Source organism: Musa acuminata, chromosome BXJ1-3, assembly GCF_036884655.1.
Source record: "Musa acuminata AAA Group cultivar baxijiao chromosome BXJ1-3, Cavendish_Baxijiao_AAA, whole genome shotgun sequence".
Lineage (NCBI taxonomy): Eukaryota > Viridiplantae > Streptophyta > Magnoliopsida > Zingiberales > Musaceae > Musa > Musa acuminata.
In genome coordinates, this window is record NC_088329.1 from 2,303,096 (window position 1) to 2,321,653 (window position 18,558).

The window sequence follows — 18,558 nt, forward strand, 5'->3', positions numbered from 1 at the left end:
ATAGAACTATTTAGGGTTTACCAAAGAAAATTGCGATGATAGCTTTAATGTTAGATTGCCTATAGAAACGACTGGTGGACTTAAAACGGCTAGAAACCACATAAACCAAATGTAAGGTTGCCTACAGACAGCAGACGTTGTTTCCCACTCTTATGGTACCAAGTCGAAGCTTGTCTGTTTGCAATGGAGTTTGCTCCTCCGGAGATCATCAAGTACGCGATGACAAGAAAGTGCGCAGTGCGTCGGTGTGCGTGCAGTGGATACCACCGTGCCTCCGTTTGGCAACAAAACATACGGAGCGAGGAGATGAGGGAGCATTTATTTCTATTCTTAATTGGGATAACAAGTCTCAATTCATCTTCAAATCATTTTCCTGCCTTCAATTTTTGCAGGACGGCTGTAGTCAATTCTATATATTTACGAGGCTTAGTTTGATGGCTTTTCTTTTCCCTCGATCCTTTCAGAACATTTCTTATAATCTTGCTAGTAAAAAAGGTACAAGCTGATAGTTCGATAGCCATTACAGTTCATGTACATCAACCTTCGTTTATAAGTATATAAGTCAACTTTTTGACTAGCGTCAATGGTCAAATTTTGAACACTCAAACTCTCTCTAACACCACTCAATACTGAGTTAAGCTTGGAGGGATTAAGTCGAAAAATCTCTAACTTCAGTTTGTGTGCAGGAACTCAATGAGAAAGGAACAATAACCCTATGAGGGAGAAAGAGCAACTCCTTACTCTGCCTCAGATCGATCTAAAGACGAAGCCTAGACTCAACCTAATGTCGACCATCCTTGTTCAAGCAGCCACGAGGGTGGCTTTATGCACTCGGGATCATACCAAGCTGTGTTGACTTATCTACAGTAACAGCGACAAACTTATCTACAGTTAATGAGAAGTTTGATGCTGTGATGCTGAAGTCGTCGAGTTGCAGTCTACAATAACATTACAAAATTTAACATTTCGATCAGTTTCATATCAAGAAATTGGCTGTCAATGGATTCTCCTCACGACGTGAAGACGAGTCCTCTCACTCGTCAAGTATTTGCCCGACAGCGTGTCAACTTTATCCGTCGAAACTCATCATGCGTCCTTCATCTCCCTCTCTCTTTCTCTCTCTGATCAAACAAAGCAACCTGAATGCGACGTAACGGCAGCCATTTACGCAGGTAAGAAGAAGAGAGACGAGCTCAGGGTGGGTAGATGAATCGGCATCATCACCATACGGGAGAAGATGAGGCGTCGTTGTCGCGGGATGCACTTAGTAGATGGGGATTCCTTACGGCCGGCCACATGAGCTGTTCCCGTCGCTGGAAGAGACAACTTGTGTTGTTGTTAATTAAGCATGATTACAAAATCTATCTACACGAGGTTTAATTTGTTTGCGAAAATACTCTCAGCTTCAATATTATTCATCAATAAAATTTGTTGAAAGCATAAATCTTTGGGTCTACGTAATTTATTGAATGCCATGTTTGTTGAAATATTAAATTATATTTTGTGATTCGATGTGATCTCAGTTTGGGAATCGTAGTCTTAAGTTATGAGGTCGTATCATAATTGAATTCAAAGTATATCAAACGTTTGACATGATTTGGGCGGAGAGATGAAATTGAACAAACGATCAAAAAATCAAGATATGAAAGATAGGTAAGTTTTATTTACGTTTTTTTTAATTATTTCTCATATTCTCTCTTTTATGTGCTTTTTTTAATATTTATCATTATTTTCAGATCAAACCCTATAAAATTGCATTAGGAGTACTCGCGTAAAGGTCCCTCTTATACTTAATTCAGAATTACAAAGATTCAACTAGATAATGAGTTTATTTGATATATGATAAACTATCCCCGAGGTATCTTATTATAATAAGATATATGATCATTATATTTAAGAACATGGTTAAATTCCTTCAACATTAGATATCTGAGAGATTATGACATAACGATTGATTGTGTAGCATTGAACTCAAAGAATATTGCATAGTGGTTTGTTGAATCGGATCTCGTGTATCAGTTTTCAGATGACTAAATCGATCACCACATTGTTCGGAGAGTGATGATACATCGATCACATGATGATGAGGTATTATATATGACAAAGAGGTGTTGGCCAATGAAAATTTCATGATCATATATGCTGGTTTATGCATTGCAAATTACTCTTGTTGCATAGAAACAAGTATATACTTGCTTGATTTTGAGTGTCAAATCACTTTGATATAGGTGCACAAAATTACACTAGTATTACTTAAAATATGCGTACAAACAAAATTTTGTTCCTTGTCAAGTTCTTAGCAAATACAACTAATCGATGGGCTCACCCTCTAAACACATGATATATGATAAGAAATATTCTGACAATCAATCTCATCCCATCAGTTTATCTTCAATGGAGTGTTAATATGGAAAATGAAGGCCCAATCACCCCTTAGAAGGTAGTGGCATGAAGGTAGCTATGTCCTATCGACTCACGTAGATGATAATCCACGAGACAGTGGCCTATGGGTTACCGTTTGGGTCTACCCCGTTGGTTGGCCCTCGTAGATAAAACATCAGGGAGAATGTATTACAATCGTTACATGCCTACTGCCCTCATGGACAAAACGCTAGAGGAGAGGCGTTATGACCATTACAAGTGATTTTTGATCGAAAGATAAGGCATTACGATTGTTACAAGTGATTCTCTTAATCGGACATATATAAAAGCCGACCTCCGATGCTAGCTCAAGGGTTGGATCTCTCTGAAAAATAACACATTTATACTTTAAATCACCCTAAACCTAATTTGAGTATCGGAGGGGTCGAGTCAGGAAAAACCTCTCGGTGTTGATCTTTGTGTAACAACTAGGTCAACCACGGTATGCTTCTCACAACAATATATTTTACATTATTCAAGCGGGGGTAAAAAAAGGAGATTGAGACATAATTAGAAATAAATTGAGGAGGCTTTTCCTCGTTTAAAATCTTTATAATCGATGAGCATCAAATTCCGAATGCCTTCCGTTAGAGCTACTCTTACTTCAGTGCCTCCCTTGATGACACTGATTTAGTAGCTTCGGTATTTATTAGGTAATTTGGTATAGACTACATCAGAAATATACACTTTTTTTTGCATAGAGTTATGCTGAATCAATATAATACTGAATCGAATTTTATTTTTCTTTCGAATTGGACTTAAGCAACCAAATACGGGTTTGGTCAGAAAAGAAGAGGAAAACTTAAAATTGATTTCATAAATAGAATCTCAAAACTAAGGCCCTCATTTAAAGGGACGTATGAGATAGATAGATACTTTTCGGGTTCAAGAGGATCATCCACAGCCAATACACACAATAACTTTCGATCCATGATGCACAATAAGTTTGTGAATTTTAATACCTTTAGCTACTAAATCATTTCCGATCAATTCTCGATGTTTTTGTGAGCGGCTCTCAATCTCTTAACTCATGTGGAATTATTTCTTAGTCCTACATATATACACATTGTTTTGCTCAAAGATGCAAAGAGACGAGCAATTGCTTTTCTTACGTGGAAGGAGGACAATAAAAATCACATCTTGGTAGGTATAGTGGAACATCCATTCATGGGCAGCTACAACTTGACTTGAGTTCAGATGTGAAACTATGGTGAGCTCTATCAACTCAATGATTGTATATGAATTTGCAACAACAGGAGCATGTTTTGCACTACTGCTGGTGCGTTTGTATTTGCTACCGTGCATTAATGGTGAGACCTCTGCGATCCCTTTCCATTCACGTTGGTTCCATACGTTCTATAATTTCCAACAGCTATGCTTTATGCCTTCAATGTATTATCTCTCTCTCTCTCTCTCTCTCTCTCTCTCTCTCTCTGCTCTCTTCCCTCACCATCCTTTGGTCCAATCCTCGCTTCTCAGTCATTCCATGATTAGTGTTACGATTCACAAAGTCAGGGAAGTTTCAGCGTCAATCACGTATGTCAACAGGAATTTTCTGCGTGCGCTTCTTCTGAAGACTCCGATTTCTTATCGCTTTCCGATCCCATTAAATATGATTTGGATGGGCTCCGCAATGATGCCATCCACCACAATAATGTATCTGATATGCTACTCTAAAGATTCCACTTGAAAGTGCATCCGACAGAGGAATATGAACGTATGTAGGCTTTACAGTGAAGGAGTCGTCCATTTCCTCGGAGTGTCTGTCTGTCTGTCTGTCTCGAGACTATCCCATTCTGAGAATTCTTTGGATGTATAAGAAGTCTTATCCCATCGTTCCTCCTACAAATCTGGCGTTTCTTTCCCCGAGGAAAATGCTCTACATATCGAACACAGGCTCGAAGCTGGCAGAAGAAGCACGGAGGGGGAGGGGGAGGGGGAGGGGGAGGGGAGGAACGAAGGTGTAAAGGTGGTGGACGCTGGAAGCAAAAGCAGTATCGGAGAAAAAAAGGAGAGCGCACATATGTGATCGATGCATGTGAACGAGCATAAAACAAGGCTGTAAGTGGCGTGCAAGCAGCGCACATGGAAGAACGTGAATTGAATCCAAGGTCTTCCCTCCTCCTCCTCCTCCTCCTCTATCATTCCCCCCACACCCTTCTTAGCCCACCACCTCTTCATCGCATCGCCATTATTATACTGGCCACCGGGCATCCTTTCCTTGTAGCTCCGGTAGTGTAGTTATATGTGTATTGTGCGGAAGAGAAGCGCATGAGAAAAGCTATTCGACAAATAAACAAACACCCAAAGTGCACACAGCCCACTCCCACCTTCGGAGGCCTCATGTTGTGGTCACATCAGCATGTGGCGCCAGTTAATATAACTGTTCTCTTGTGTTACTACTGCTGAGCCCCAACTCTCACGCATCCTCCCTGCCCTCTACCTCCACCCAGCTGTTGCTAGCTGTCCCTCTTCTCCTTGTCATGTGACGCCTCTCCTCCTCCTCCTCCACCTCCACCGATGCCTGCCTTCAATCATCTTCGACGAGGGAAACCCACTGCCAATGCGCCACAGCAGCAACGGCAGTACAAGAGTGTTCCTTGTTCCTTGTGAGGAGATGGATAGACCGAGTCATCGCCTTTTTGCCACTACAACACCATAATTCTCACTGAATTCTTGTGCCTCGATCTTCGCATTACCTCTTATCATCATCGGTTCCTTCCTTGTAGTATTTGCATTATCTTTTTCTTCCTTGGCTTCAGCGAATGGCGCAGTTGCCTCCTAAGATTCCCAACGCCGCAACCGACTGGCACGGTTCTGTCCACCACAAGAACTTTTGCATGGGCACTGCAGACTCGTGGGTGGACGAATTCCTCGACTTTTCTGCCGCCAAGCGCGCAGCGCACCGGAGGTCGGCGAGCGATTCGATCGCGTTCCTGGAGGCACCGGTGGAGAGTGTTGGCGTCGGCGGCGGCCATGAGTTCGGCCGGCTCGATGATGACCAGCTGATGTCAATGTTCTCGGACGAGGCGCCACATTCGCCGTCTGACGCCGTGCCTATCGACTCCTCCAACCCACTGCAAGCATCGGATGACAACCATACCGACGGGGAGAAGATAGAAGAGAAACAGCGGATATACGAGGCGCATAATGTTCCGCAGATTGGGAGATGTGCGGAAGCCAAATTGGCTACTGGTTCAGAGCAAAATTTTGACCCCAAGAGGGTCAAGAGGTGAGCATCAAAACCTCAATGTAGTCCACGGCTGACTGTTTCTCGTGGCCGATCAAATTAACCTCACAAATCCCCAATTTTATCTCTCTTCTTTCTCGAGCAGGATATTGGCAAATCGGCAATCAGCGCAGAGATCCCGAGTGAGGAAGCTGCAGTACATCTCGGAGCTGGAAAGAAGCGTTACTTCATTGGAGGTACTTGGATCCTCGAAGCGCTGTACTTACATGACAAATTATACGACTGTGGTGCTGTAGATGAATCAAAGCTAATTCATACCATACCATGACATGAATTCTCGACATCGGGCTTCCTTCTTTTGCCGCTGATCCGAAGACCGAGGTGTCAGCATTGTCCCCTCGAGTAGCTTTCCTTGATCAGCAGCGATCTCTCCTGACCATGGGCAACAGCCACCTCAAGCAACGAATTGCTGCTCTCGCGCAGGATAAGATCTTCAAGGACGGTAAGTCTGCATGACTTGGTGTCACCATTGCAAAGCACTAAGGCCTTTTAGAGATGGATAGCATCTGGTAAATTGGATGGCAATCTATGTAGCTTTCTTTTCTATAGAAAGGGTAAATTTATGTTAGGAACGTGCGAGAAGGATCTATAGAAATGTGGTTTGTATACGCAAATGCAGCTCACCAGGAGGCACTGAAGAAGGAGATAGAGAGGCTGAGACAAGTCTACTACCAGCAGAGCCTCAAGAAGATGGCAGATGCCACCACCACTGACACCACCTTGCGCGGTGAGGAGCTACGCAGCAGCTGCAATGCGGCAACTGACTGTGCCCCTACCACGTGAGAGATGATACCGAAGGTGACAGTAATCGGCCGGCCCTGTTTCCTTGACTTGGTCGGAGCAGGAAGTTGTAGTTATATATGGCTGTAGCCTAATTTTCCCTGTGTAATTTATTTTAGTTACACCAACTGTAACTGCCATTCTAAGTTCATTCGGGTCCTTCGTGATGTGGGAGTGAAAGGGATGGGATGTAATGCATGGATAGTGCCGGAGAGAGGCTTGTCGGGGTGCTCTTTGTACCATTAATGCGTGTTCCTTTCATGGTTGCATTGCATGTGATCTCTTCTTCTGGGAGGACAGGGGAGAAGCTTGCTTTCCTTTCTCCTCCCTCTTGTTTCTTCTCCCTTTTTCTTGGTTTTGTGGGTTTAGTAACTCGTTCAGCTGTCATCTGAACCATGCATTTGTGTTTTAGAGTCCAGAAATGGAGGAGGTGGTGATTGTGGTGATGGAAGGAAAAGCGATGTTGTTGCAGGAGAACTTGTGGTGGGCACTTTGTTCCTTGTTGAAATGGAAAGTGATGGGGGCATTCCTTGTTAGATATATAAGATCGATCTGTGTTATCAACACTGCCAAAAATCTCTTTGCTGGTGTGGGGGGACTGTCCTCCATTTCTCCTCCTCCAGTATTCTTCAAACACAAAATATATTGGACCAGATGAACTTTGGATGCTGAGCTCCTCACAAAAATCATACCTGTATTTGCAGCTGATGTTATTATCTTTTCTCCCAAAAGAACCTGAACTTGACATCCTTGCAATCTGCTTAGTTTCTTAAATTATTTACCCAAGATTTTTATAGGTTCAAGTGCAAGAATAAAACAGAAAACATAGAAATAAGAAAGATTATAACTTCATCAGATCTAATATATGATATTAATATTCTTGATTTAAAGATGATAATCTCTCTTGTTGATGATTTTTTTTATTGATAGGCTTCAATTCTTATAAAAAAAATAAATATTTAAAATCTTTTTTTTTTCCTTTGCTTCTCTTTCTGCTTGTTGAGTGTAGACATGCTATGTAAAACATCCTTAAATTAATCAAATTTATTTTATTAACAAATTAATTAAATTACTCAGACATAAAAAAAAAATATTTTTGTAGATTTAAAAAATAAATTCAACATTAAACACCTCTGACATTTTATTTTTGCATCTTAAGAACTCATTTAGTAATCTTTTTTACATTTTATATAATTTTATTTTTTTCAAAATAAATATTTATTTCTGTGTTGATCCCATGGAATTAAGAATTCTATAGTGTTATCCATTTGGGAAAAAAATTTGATAAGATATTGTATGATATGAAAATCTCAAAAAAAAAAAAAAAAAAAAGGTTCCTTCTTTGGATATCCGAGTTTCATCTGAAGCTGAAAATTATTCACTCGAAAAAGGAACTTCCTCTTTTGAAATCTTAATTCTCAATATCTCTCGATTGTGTTCTCACCTCAAGCCCTACCATCAAAAGTCAACCCACGAACATGCCTGCCTTGGTTCTCTAAATATCAAGATTAAACCACTTAACATACAAGATTATAAGATATCAATAAACTTCTCTAAATTCACCTAAGTTCTACATAAATGCTGCTTGCCTTCCCTGACAAACGCCTCTTACGAGTCGGCACGTCTCCATAGATTAAAAGACATGAGACGCAACCAAATTTAGCTCAAGGATCCGTTAGAATGTCCGCTATACCTAAGAGAATCTAACATGTCACGAAATCCAAATGCTGGAGGCCATCTCTACTGGGATTACTCCTGTTGACCAGACAAACATGCCGGAGCTACACGTTCCGATGAATATGCTCCGATCCATTCCGTAATCCTTCGTCTATGTACCCTGCTGCGTGGTCGAGATGGCAGTGGTGGATCCGTAGCATCACCCATGCTCCCCAGAAAGAACTTTGAGCAAGCAATGGTGTCACTGTGGACATACTCCGAGTCATCGAACGGCCAAAATAGAGAAGAAAGAGTCGCGTCAAGGCTGGTCTTGTCTCCAATAATCCACAGTGCTAAATGAGTCTCTGGTGCTCTCGGTGGTGAAGGATGAATCGTCCGAGCTTGTAAAAAGAGTCCAATCACTAGATGTAGCATCAGAAAACTCCATACTCCACGCATCCAGATGTGTTGGATTTGGCAGCATGTTTCTGCTTGAGGGTCTTGGGATGTACTCAGCACCATGGTACGTGAAATCTTCATTTTCCTCTACGGGATCAGTTCCCAGGTGCATTGAATATTCTGAGGCACACAAGATTTCATTTTGCATCTGTTGGCCATTTCTCAAATCTTTCTTGCTCTTCCATGTCCATGTTGGAAGCCTTGATAGCGATTTCCCAGTATAAGCTCGAGGGGGACGTGGGAAAGATCTGAGGATTAAATGATTTAGCAAATTGACAAGAATGAATCCACTATTTCACCAAAATAGACAACATACCTTGAATAGAAAAGCATGTATGCACCTTCAGACATCACTTGACTCAATGGTACTGGTTGCACCTGGTTTAAGAAAGAGATAAGATCAGAAAAGTATTATCAAGCTTAACTGAAGAAATTATTCTGACATGCTTGTTCCTTCTAGTTAGATATGCAACAATTGATGAAATTTGTTCTTGTAATCATAATTAACTCATCAGTTAACAGCTTAAAACGAGCAATAGATGGAGGTGTCCATCCAGGATGAGCAATATACCATTGTCTCCATTATAAGATTGGCAAAACTTTTGAGATTTCGTTCAGCAGCATCTATTGAAGATTCTGACTGATTACTACGTATCATTGCTAATTATTGTGTATATCATCGTGCACCAGCATGACACTACGACGGCATTGAAGCTCACAAGGATAACTAATCCCTTTTGCCTGTACAATTGTAGCTTTTCCTATGTCTAACATGTCTGATAAGCCCATCAGGAAATATGTTTCAATAATAATCATACTATATAGATAACTGGCAAGAGATGACAGGAAGTAAACTGAAGTATCATGCCAATTAGTATTGTTTTCCTCAAGGTTTCAAATACCAGTAAAATGATGTGTACCGATCAATTTATACCGGTCTAACAAAGGATCAGTACAGGAATATATAAGTCAGTACTGGTCATATGATGATACAATACCAGACTGACCTGTTGCCAAAACCATTGATACAATACCAGACTGACCTGTTGCCAAAACCATTATCGGATCAAGATTTAAAATTTTGAATCTTTAATGTTTTTTGTCAACTAATAAAGAAATGTTTAAAAAGCCAAGCACCAAATACATGAAACATGTAATATGAAAATGAGGCATTGTTTGCAAACTGAAATGGATGATAAGTTGTGTGTAGATAAATTTACAGAATAATATCTCACACATAGCTGGTCTGCTTGGTGAAATAGACAAAAGGCATCAAGCATGTGATACACTAATAATGCCACAAATCAAGATCATGCAGCATAAACTGATTTAATAAACTCTAGTTACCTCAGAGTCATCAATCTTGAACCATGTCCCTTCCAGATCTTTAACATACGAAACATAATGCCCAGAAAATGATGCATTGAAGGCGTCCAAGTGCACGACAACCGCGTACAACAGGTAAAGGGGAGGATTGTCAGCAGTCCCAGTCATAAATGGAATCATGTCCAGCATGTCAGGAAAGGTAACACATTTATTGATTTTGCCATACTTCCCTGTCTAATTAAGATAAAGAACAACAATGCACTGTGAGAGACGGGGTCACGGTACCATGCATTAGATGCACAGGAGAAGTTCTAACCGGAGTCAAATTTTTTTACAGGCTAATGTTAGTGACAAGGAATATTGCCAACAATATTTAAGGTCATGCATTAATTGCTCTCTGATATATCATGCAACATGTTTGTTATCATGTGCTGAAAACACACAAGGATATTGAGCAATACCATCATGTATCACCTAGAACAGAAAGCATAATGGTACATGAATGAAACAAGAATTTTCAAATGACCTACGAAAAAAGTGCTTCTAATAAAATGAAAAGGTACCACATTTATGTTTCACATGCACTGGACTTTGTAGAAACCAACAGAGCAATTACTGAAGTCCATCTGTTCAGGAACTTAATACCTGGAATCTCTTCAAAACTATAGTTAGTATGTTTGGCACCTCATGTACGCTCAACTGCTTTCTGGCTTTAACGTATGTTGAACACCTATGTTACAAATAGAACAATCTAATCAGCTGTGACAAACAACAAACTAAGTCAGATACATAAAGTAAGACTATTGATCAAACCTTCCACATCTGTACATGTTCTCTCCATCCAAATCTTCAGGAGCAGTAAATTGTGTGAGAGCATCTTCCAGTGACTCAACCCATCCATGTATCTCCAGGGTAAGATCCATAATGCGCTCATATCGTTCAGACTCAAGATGGCATCTTAGGCACTTAACCTTGATTCATTTTTGGTTCCTTAGTTAGAACTGAATGTAATTTATTATTAAGCCATGAAGATCAAACTAAGCCAACAAAAGGAATTTTGCAGGAAGTTAAAGTGAGATCAATGACCTTTGATTTTAGGCGACCACCAAATATCTGTTGTATAAGTGTAGTTTCTTGCAACCTTGGATCAATTTCCTTCTCACCACCCAGTCTCTCGAGACACACAGATTGCATCTGCATGACTAGAAGCCTGGTTTTGCACCAAGATACATCAATAGGACTCCTTCAGAAGGTTGCTGTTGGAAATTGTGCATAGATAAATTGAACTAGCATAAAAAAAAAGGTGCTATTAGACTGGACAGGTTGTTACCAAGACCAATCTCATGCAGTCACAGAAGGATGGGCTCAGTCTATGATTTCTTACTCTTGGGTTGAGTTAGGGCTTATTTTATAGTAGATATCAGGAAAAAAAAAGAATGAAATAATCAGTCACTATCTAGGATGGCTTGTCTCAGATTTCATCCAACTACCGGCCCAAAGCAGTACCAACATCGTCAGCCATAGTCTACCTGGACCCTAGCGTGTTAACCCTTCTTAGGCTGATGCTCAGTCCAGCTTGAACAGATTATTGCATCCCTTTTCTGAAGTGTAACGCATGAAGAACTTAGAAAGTAACAAATAAAGGAACACAAAAGGAGTGGCATTTTCGTTTGCTACACCTTAGGAATTCATGTGCATCTTCTTGGTTTCCACCACCCATGCGGCAACCAATATTTCTCATATTTGAAAGGATTCTACTGGGAGACAAAGGGCCACCTCCTTCACGCAACATTGAAACATGTTGCTCAAGTTCGCACATGAGGCACCATTCTTTGACACGGCCTAATAAATGGAAAACAATTGAGACAAAGAAATTCAGATGAAGTGACATAACTTAGACTTTTTTGCTCAGAAAAATAAGTATAAGAGTCAAAATTACAGGTTCTCGAATGCGATCTCTGAAGTAAGTAGACCATAAGAGGTTTTGTGCCAGTGAGACATTGCAAAACAGCATTAGCATAACAACTGCAATATACAAAGTGGCAGGAGTTAAATAGAGAAATTGCTAGAGAACATTACAAAACAAAACCAAAAAACAGTTATGCATGTGCATTATTTTATTTTGGAATAGGCACATCAACCACATGTGCAAGGTCATAAACACTAAGGTGTGTGTGTTTTCATTGTTGTTGTAATGTATTTAAAAACCAACGATATAAAAAGATAACTCAAATTATATGCAATCTGATCTCGTCTTTACTTGCTCTTGGTAGATACCATATATACCATTAGTATTTATCTTGGAACATAAAACATGCTCCCAAAGTTATTGATGTTCTGTTTCCAGTAACCTCATGTCTCTAATCCTCTCGAACACCATAGGCTGAGCTAAATAAAAGAAAATTATCCATGCAGATATCTAGATATCCATGTTAAATGATAAGAAAATGAAAAAATGTTCCAAAATGGTCCTTTGAATGTAAATATTCACTACAACCCACAAATTTGTGCTGTATTTCTTCTAGTTGACTAATTGGTTGGCACATACATTGCACGTCACATGCACACAAACCATAGGATTCATGATAGCAGATGACATTTTCCCCAGAATGGGTAATAAACAGATAAAACCTGAAATACAACATCGAAAGATCCGAATGAAGGTGCAAAAAACTCATTCCAAAATCACAGTTGATAACATGGAGCATTACATGGATAGCAATGGAGCTCAACAACAATAATTAGATCAGCTATAGATAAGTCCTTTTTTATGTACCGACCATAGATGATCCAACTACAAAGTTGACTGATTAAGGTTTTAAAAAATCAGGTGGGAACTTAGTAAGAACAACTGGGTTGGATGATTTGGATCGAGGTTTAGGGTTTCAAACAAATAAAATAAATACCAAGAAAACTAATGCATCAAAGAACCTAAATGTATTTTAAAAAATTGAAAATTAAAAATTTAGAAATACAAAAGAATATGCTAAAGAATACAACATAGTTGCTTGGTGATCATGCTTTGATCCAAATTTGACCTAGGTATTCGATTAGTGAGGTCCCTTGGCCAACTTGGGAATGTCTTCAATTTATCCCTATCCACAATGGCTTTTCCTAAACTATGCACAGATATATGTCTATCATGTCGACAACAAATGCATTTAAATCTGAGTCCAGCATTATAAAATTTCAACTACTATAGATGTAAAAGATAAGGTGCATGCCGCATTTTTATTATGTTTTTCCAATAATGTATAAGTAATTTACAAGCTAGCAAAACTTTATGCAAAAAATTATAAATTTCGAAAGCAGCTCGAGTCATTTATAAATATCTTCTTTTATCCAAAACCAAAATTTTGAAACATAACCATTTATCTATAAGAACTGTAATTTGGTGTTAGTTAATGATAATGCCTTCAAGGTAATTTGCACAGCTACCTTCACATGCTCAAATTAGTTTGCATGGCCACCTCTAAGCCAGATGACACAGCCCCCGTAATTAAATTCTGAACTCCATTACAAAATCTGGAAGCTATGAAGCATGACATGGACAGAAGATATACATACAAACACAGCAACTTGTTGAAAATCAGGATACAACACAATGCAGCATAAATATGACCTCTAGTGAGTACATATTTGTCTATATATTGCTAAGAGGATTTTGGGAAGTCCCTCATTGTCTAAGCTAGAATCTTGGTGCCAATTTCAAATTATGAAATCTACAAAGGAGACCTCTATTTTGAGTTACACTACCTATTATTGATAAGATAACAGTTAGAGGACGACAATGATGATCATGAAAGTGATGATTATGAATATTAATCTGTATTTAGGATGACAATGATGATAATGAAAGTGATGATTAAGAATACTAATCTGTATTTGGTTATTGTCATTAATTGACTGAAGACGAAATTCCCAAAAGAAACTAAATTATTAAATTCACAACATTATCCATAATAACTTGGTTTTCCTTGGGCTTAAATTTTATGACTTGATTCATGTAATTACATTGTTTCAAAACCTAGTCCAAGAATATTCAGTTGCAGTACATAAAGGTCCAACCGGGATAAGAGACCTTGATTGTCCGTACAAAGAAACCCGAACATTAATTCTCGGATCACAAAATAGAATTCAAAATGTTAGCATAGCCAAGATGAGAATATTGAGGTGAACACGTAGGATTGCCAAAAAGACAATATAAATATATTTTAATTAATGAACAATTAAGTATAATCTGTGATAGATGACAAAATGAGAAAATGATCATTTATAATGATATGGACATGGTGAAAGGATATCTATTGATATTTTGTTTAGACAAGGTAAGTTGATTAAGATTAGTGGTGCAAGGAGAGACACTGGGAGTATTAAGAAAATTTTATCATAAATAATAAAAAACATAATTGCTCTTAATTTAACTAGGAATATTGTATGATATGGAGCTCAACGAACGATAAAAGATCTATGTATCCAACCCCAAATGGTTGAGACATCCACCAAGGAACTTCAAACTACTACAATTCTTCAAAAAATTTAAGGTTTCTTTAGCAACAAATTTTGTCCTTTTTGAGGGGATAAATTAAGATGAGTATTGAGACAAACTATGATTCCAACAACATAGATTTTGGGTCAATAAATGCAATCAATTTTTGCCAATATAGAGATTGCACATAGCTAACCCAAGACTACAATCCTTACAATCCCATATTTCTCTCTTTTCAGCTTAATTCTCTTTCTAAAAGAAATAAATATTTTTATGTAAATACCTAGAATTTAAGCTGGTATATCAGGAAGTAACAAATCAATCCTCTCACAACCTTACAGCAGAAAGCTTGCTTCTTTAGCAAGCCTCATACAAATTTGCTCATGAATTGTATATAGAATAATGAAATATGTCACAACCTGTATTTGACGAATAAAGATCCCACTAGAAAAAATGATTTAAATAAGAATTTCGTAAGTCATACCTATTTCCACAATTAAGAAGCCCCCTAGGATATATGCCCCCCTCTTTATGCTGAAAGAACTTGACAAGATCCTCGTACGGAAACAACATCTGAGAAACCTGAAGTTTCAGTAACCAAAAGGCAGAGATTTAGTAGTCCAAAGAAATTCATCATTTTTAAGTCCAAGAACACATTATTTAAAACAAACCTTATTTTTTTTATTATAATTTTTTGATCCAACAAGATTCCATTTAAGAACTTTAGAAGTCTTCTCTGCAGCAGTCAAACTCCCTTCAATGCTTGGGTTCTTGTTGAGGTCCTGTAAGTGATTGTCTAAGGAAGCAATCTTATGTGGAATTTCTGCATCATGTTTTGAGAAAATAAGAATAAGAAATAAATATGAATAAGAATCCACAATTCATAAAAAGTATAAGGAAGTCATGTTTATCCTACTAGATCCTTGTTCCTTGTCACTATTTCTTCCTGGTCCTTGAGAACGGTATTCTCTTGAACCATTCTCTGGGAACTTTTGCATCAAGGGAGTGGAATGCCTCAAAGTGTAGGGGGGTTTTCTGAACATCATGCTTTGTTTTGTTGAATGCTCATCAGGGTAACTATCATGGACTGCTTCATTAGCAGAAGACAAACCAGCCTCCAAAGTGTCAACTTTCTCTGTATTGATATTTGCACCACTTTGGCATTCAGTTATCACATGTTTATCCAAATGGAAAAGGGATGATGATTCAGGGGAACCTTTTTGTTTCAATCCTTTTCTTGTTTCACCTGCTGACTTATTATGCTGGTTCATTGCATTTCTGACATTTGATGAATTGTTGGCATCTTTATTTAAAAGGACTTCGCTAGAGGTAGCAGTTAAGCTTCCATATCCTAACTGAAACCACAAGTACATAAGAATGGTCATAAGAAACTGCTTAACAAAAAAACTAACAAATTGCTTCTTGAAAGCACATACAATATGAACTTAAATAATAAGAACCTTTTGTTCTATAGGGGCATCTGCTGGAGAAATCTCAGTAAAATGGTCAGTAAATGAGGCTTGAGCAAAAGAATCATGGCCATAGTCTTGGACACATGCATGTGTAACAATTTCATCATTAGTAGGTTTAGCTCCTTTTGATTTATTAACAACCCCCTTGTCTGATGTTTTCCTTCCCATCTCTGAATTTTCAGATGTTTCGATGGCAATAGAGGAAGGATCATCCATGTCATTATGAAGATTGGAATGAGTGATCTCTTTAACACCATTGCCAGGGAAAGAAGATTTGTGATGAACTGTGTCTGTAAGAATTAGGCCAGCAGAAACATTCACAGAACTACCATGCCAGCGATGACATTCATGCTTGTGCGCCCGTCTCCAGTGAATTATTTGACATTTTCCAGAACTGAAAATATGCAACAATTAAACAAGTTTAAGATGCAGAAACAATAAAAGTTGTTCACCAGAGCAAATAAACAAGAATTGATTTTATCCTTACAAATAAAGAAGTCATTTGTGTGACTTGAGTCATGATCATCAGTAGGTCACAAAAATGCAATCTTACTGTTATACCAATGCCAGCCCTCTTGGCAAAATGTTTTTGGATATACGGATAATGTATAGATGTAAAAAAACATAAGAAGAATTGGAGCTTATGAAATTATGACAGCATTTAGAAATCCAGTAATGATGAACAATCCATACCAGTATCTGACCGACTTGCATCTGGAGCAGCGTGTTGTAGCAGGAGCAAAGCATCTAGCACATTCATGAAAGCCAGTCTTTGAAGGAGGTAAAACTAAAGGAACATGAACAGACGTTGTCGCTTCAATTTGGTAGGCTTCTTCAGCAGAAAGCTGAGCAAGTATACCTATCCTAGCCTTCTTCTTTGCAGACTCGTTCCATTTCCCAAGCAAAAAATATGTGAAAAGAGGAAGCACAACCAGGAAAATGAAAAGGGCAGGTATGTCAGCTTCCCTTGGCTGAAGCATGTCCCCACCAACATACTCATGTCCAGTTTCAACTTCTGCTACTTGGACGAACTCATATCATTTGATCTAGCCATATGTTTCACTTTTATCTCTATAAAAGATGAGAGAAATCCACTTTATTTGAAGAGAGATATGTTAAAAAAAAAACATAAAATCAATATCCGAAATTTCTCCAAGGAAAGAATGCATTTCAAATCACAGAAAGGTCTACAACTTCTGCATGTATAACATTTTGAGTTTCCAAACAATTAATTATATATATGGGCACATGTGCACAAGGGGGTGCATGCGTCGCGTGGCATGTGCACCCAAAAAAAAAAAGGCTACTAAATTTTGTTCTTCTATCAAGTAAAATTTACCTGATATGAGTTAACCAGGATGTATCAGGTCCAGTGAGATGTTCCTTCTGAAAACACAAGAAAGGAAATCTAAGAAAATGTATAAGAATCAACAGAAATACGAAAAGCAAGACCAAGATGCGAAATCAGCCTTGCGAGTTTTTTATAGCGACCAACAAATAAATACAAGGAGGGACATTTTTTGTTTCCAAGAATTCAACGATCCAATACCAGATTCATGCACCTTAATCTTGGAGAGGTTCACAAGCTAAGAAGACGTAGCAATCTGGAATACCCTTAATTCAAAGCTTTTGAACAGACTAAGAAACTTGACAACAGATATTCTATCTTCAAGCTTTTTAACCAACTACGAAACTGAGAAATAGCGCACTGCAGAAGATCAAAATCAACAGACAAAGTTCAGTACAAGGATCAAATCACGAAATAAAACCTCCAGAAAATGAAAACAAGAACTATCAGCAGTGACTAAAGTCGAAGCTCTTCTCAAGCTCCCTACTTGAGAATGAAACCTAACAGTCATATTCTATATAAAACACAATATACTCCGGCATTCAAAGAGAGTGAAATGGAGCAACGGCAATTGCCGAAGGAGACAAAAATGACATAAATCATGACTCCAAGAAGACCCTAGAGGACATGGGTGAAAGACGTTTTAGAGAGAAGGCCCATGTCATTTCACCAAGATCCGTGTTTTACAGTCTCTAGCTGAAAGAATCTAATCAAAGACCAACTCCCGACAAGCCCACATGAAATCCAGTACTTTTGTGCCTCTTGCCCCAAAGGCCCCCTCGTTACATACCTGAACTTTTCAGCAATTCCTCCACAAATACACATAGCACCCAGCATTTCCAGAAATATTTACGAACAAAAAGCCATCAAAAATCACTTCTCTCTCAAAATCCGAATTAGAAAGCATCAGAAGACAAAGGCAAAAAAAAAAAAAAAAACCAATTGGGATTCATATGTGAGCGCAAAAATCCTAAAAAAAAAAACCAGCATTTTGAACAAGCCGAAAGAGTCCAATGGAGGAAAAAAATGGTACCAATTAGAAAAAGGAGGCGACTTTCCCTCTTACCTCGGAGGAAAGGGAAACCTAGAGCACCAAAACCTCGCATCCTCCCAATTTTCTCCTGCGACAGTCTACCAATACAGAGAAGAAAGGCGAGGCTTTTCTTCCGAGCTGTTTCCGCGGGTCTTTGATTCCGCTCACAGGTCACGCTCTCCCGGACCCAATCCCCGTATCTGTCTCTGTCCTTTCTTTGATTCCGGTTTGTCCACAAGGCCTAAATGGCACCTGAAAGGACCCAAAGGTATTTTTCTTGTCCTGCAGCTCCAACTCGCGCCGCTGCTTCAACTTCTCTTGCGC

General features: G+C 38.7%; 1 protein-coding gene and 1 pseudogene across 1 annotated transcript; one reads left to right on the forward strand and one right to left on the reverse strand.

Annotated features, from left to right (window-relative positions):
* The first annotated feature begins 4,621 nt into the window (after positions 1-4,621).
* Positions 4,622-6,712, forward strand: LOC135616343 (basic leucine zipper 6-like). Its single transcript, XM_065115532.1, has 4 exons — positions 4,622-5,653; positions 5,757-5,847; positions 5,987-6,113; positions 6,291-6,712. Exons 1-4 carry the CDS (start codon positions 5,187-5,189, stop codon positions 6,452-6,454), a joined length of 849 nt encoding a protein of 282 aa, XP_064971604.1. The 5' UTR covers positions 4,622-5,186; the 3' UTR covers positions 6,455-6,712.
* Positions 6,713-7,938: 1,226 nt separating this feature from the next.
* LOC135616347 (ubiquitin C-terminal hydrolase 15-like) lies at positions 7,939-17,995 on the reverse strand (annotated as a pseudogene).
* Positions 17,996-18,558: the final 563 nt, after the last annotated feature.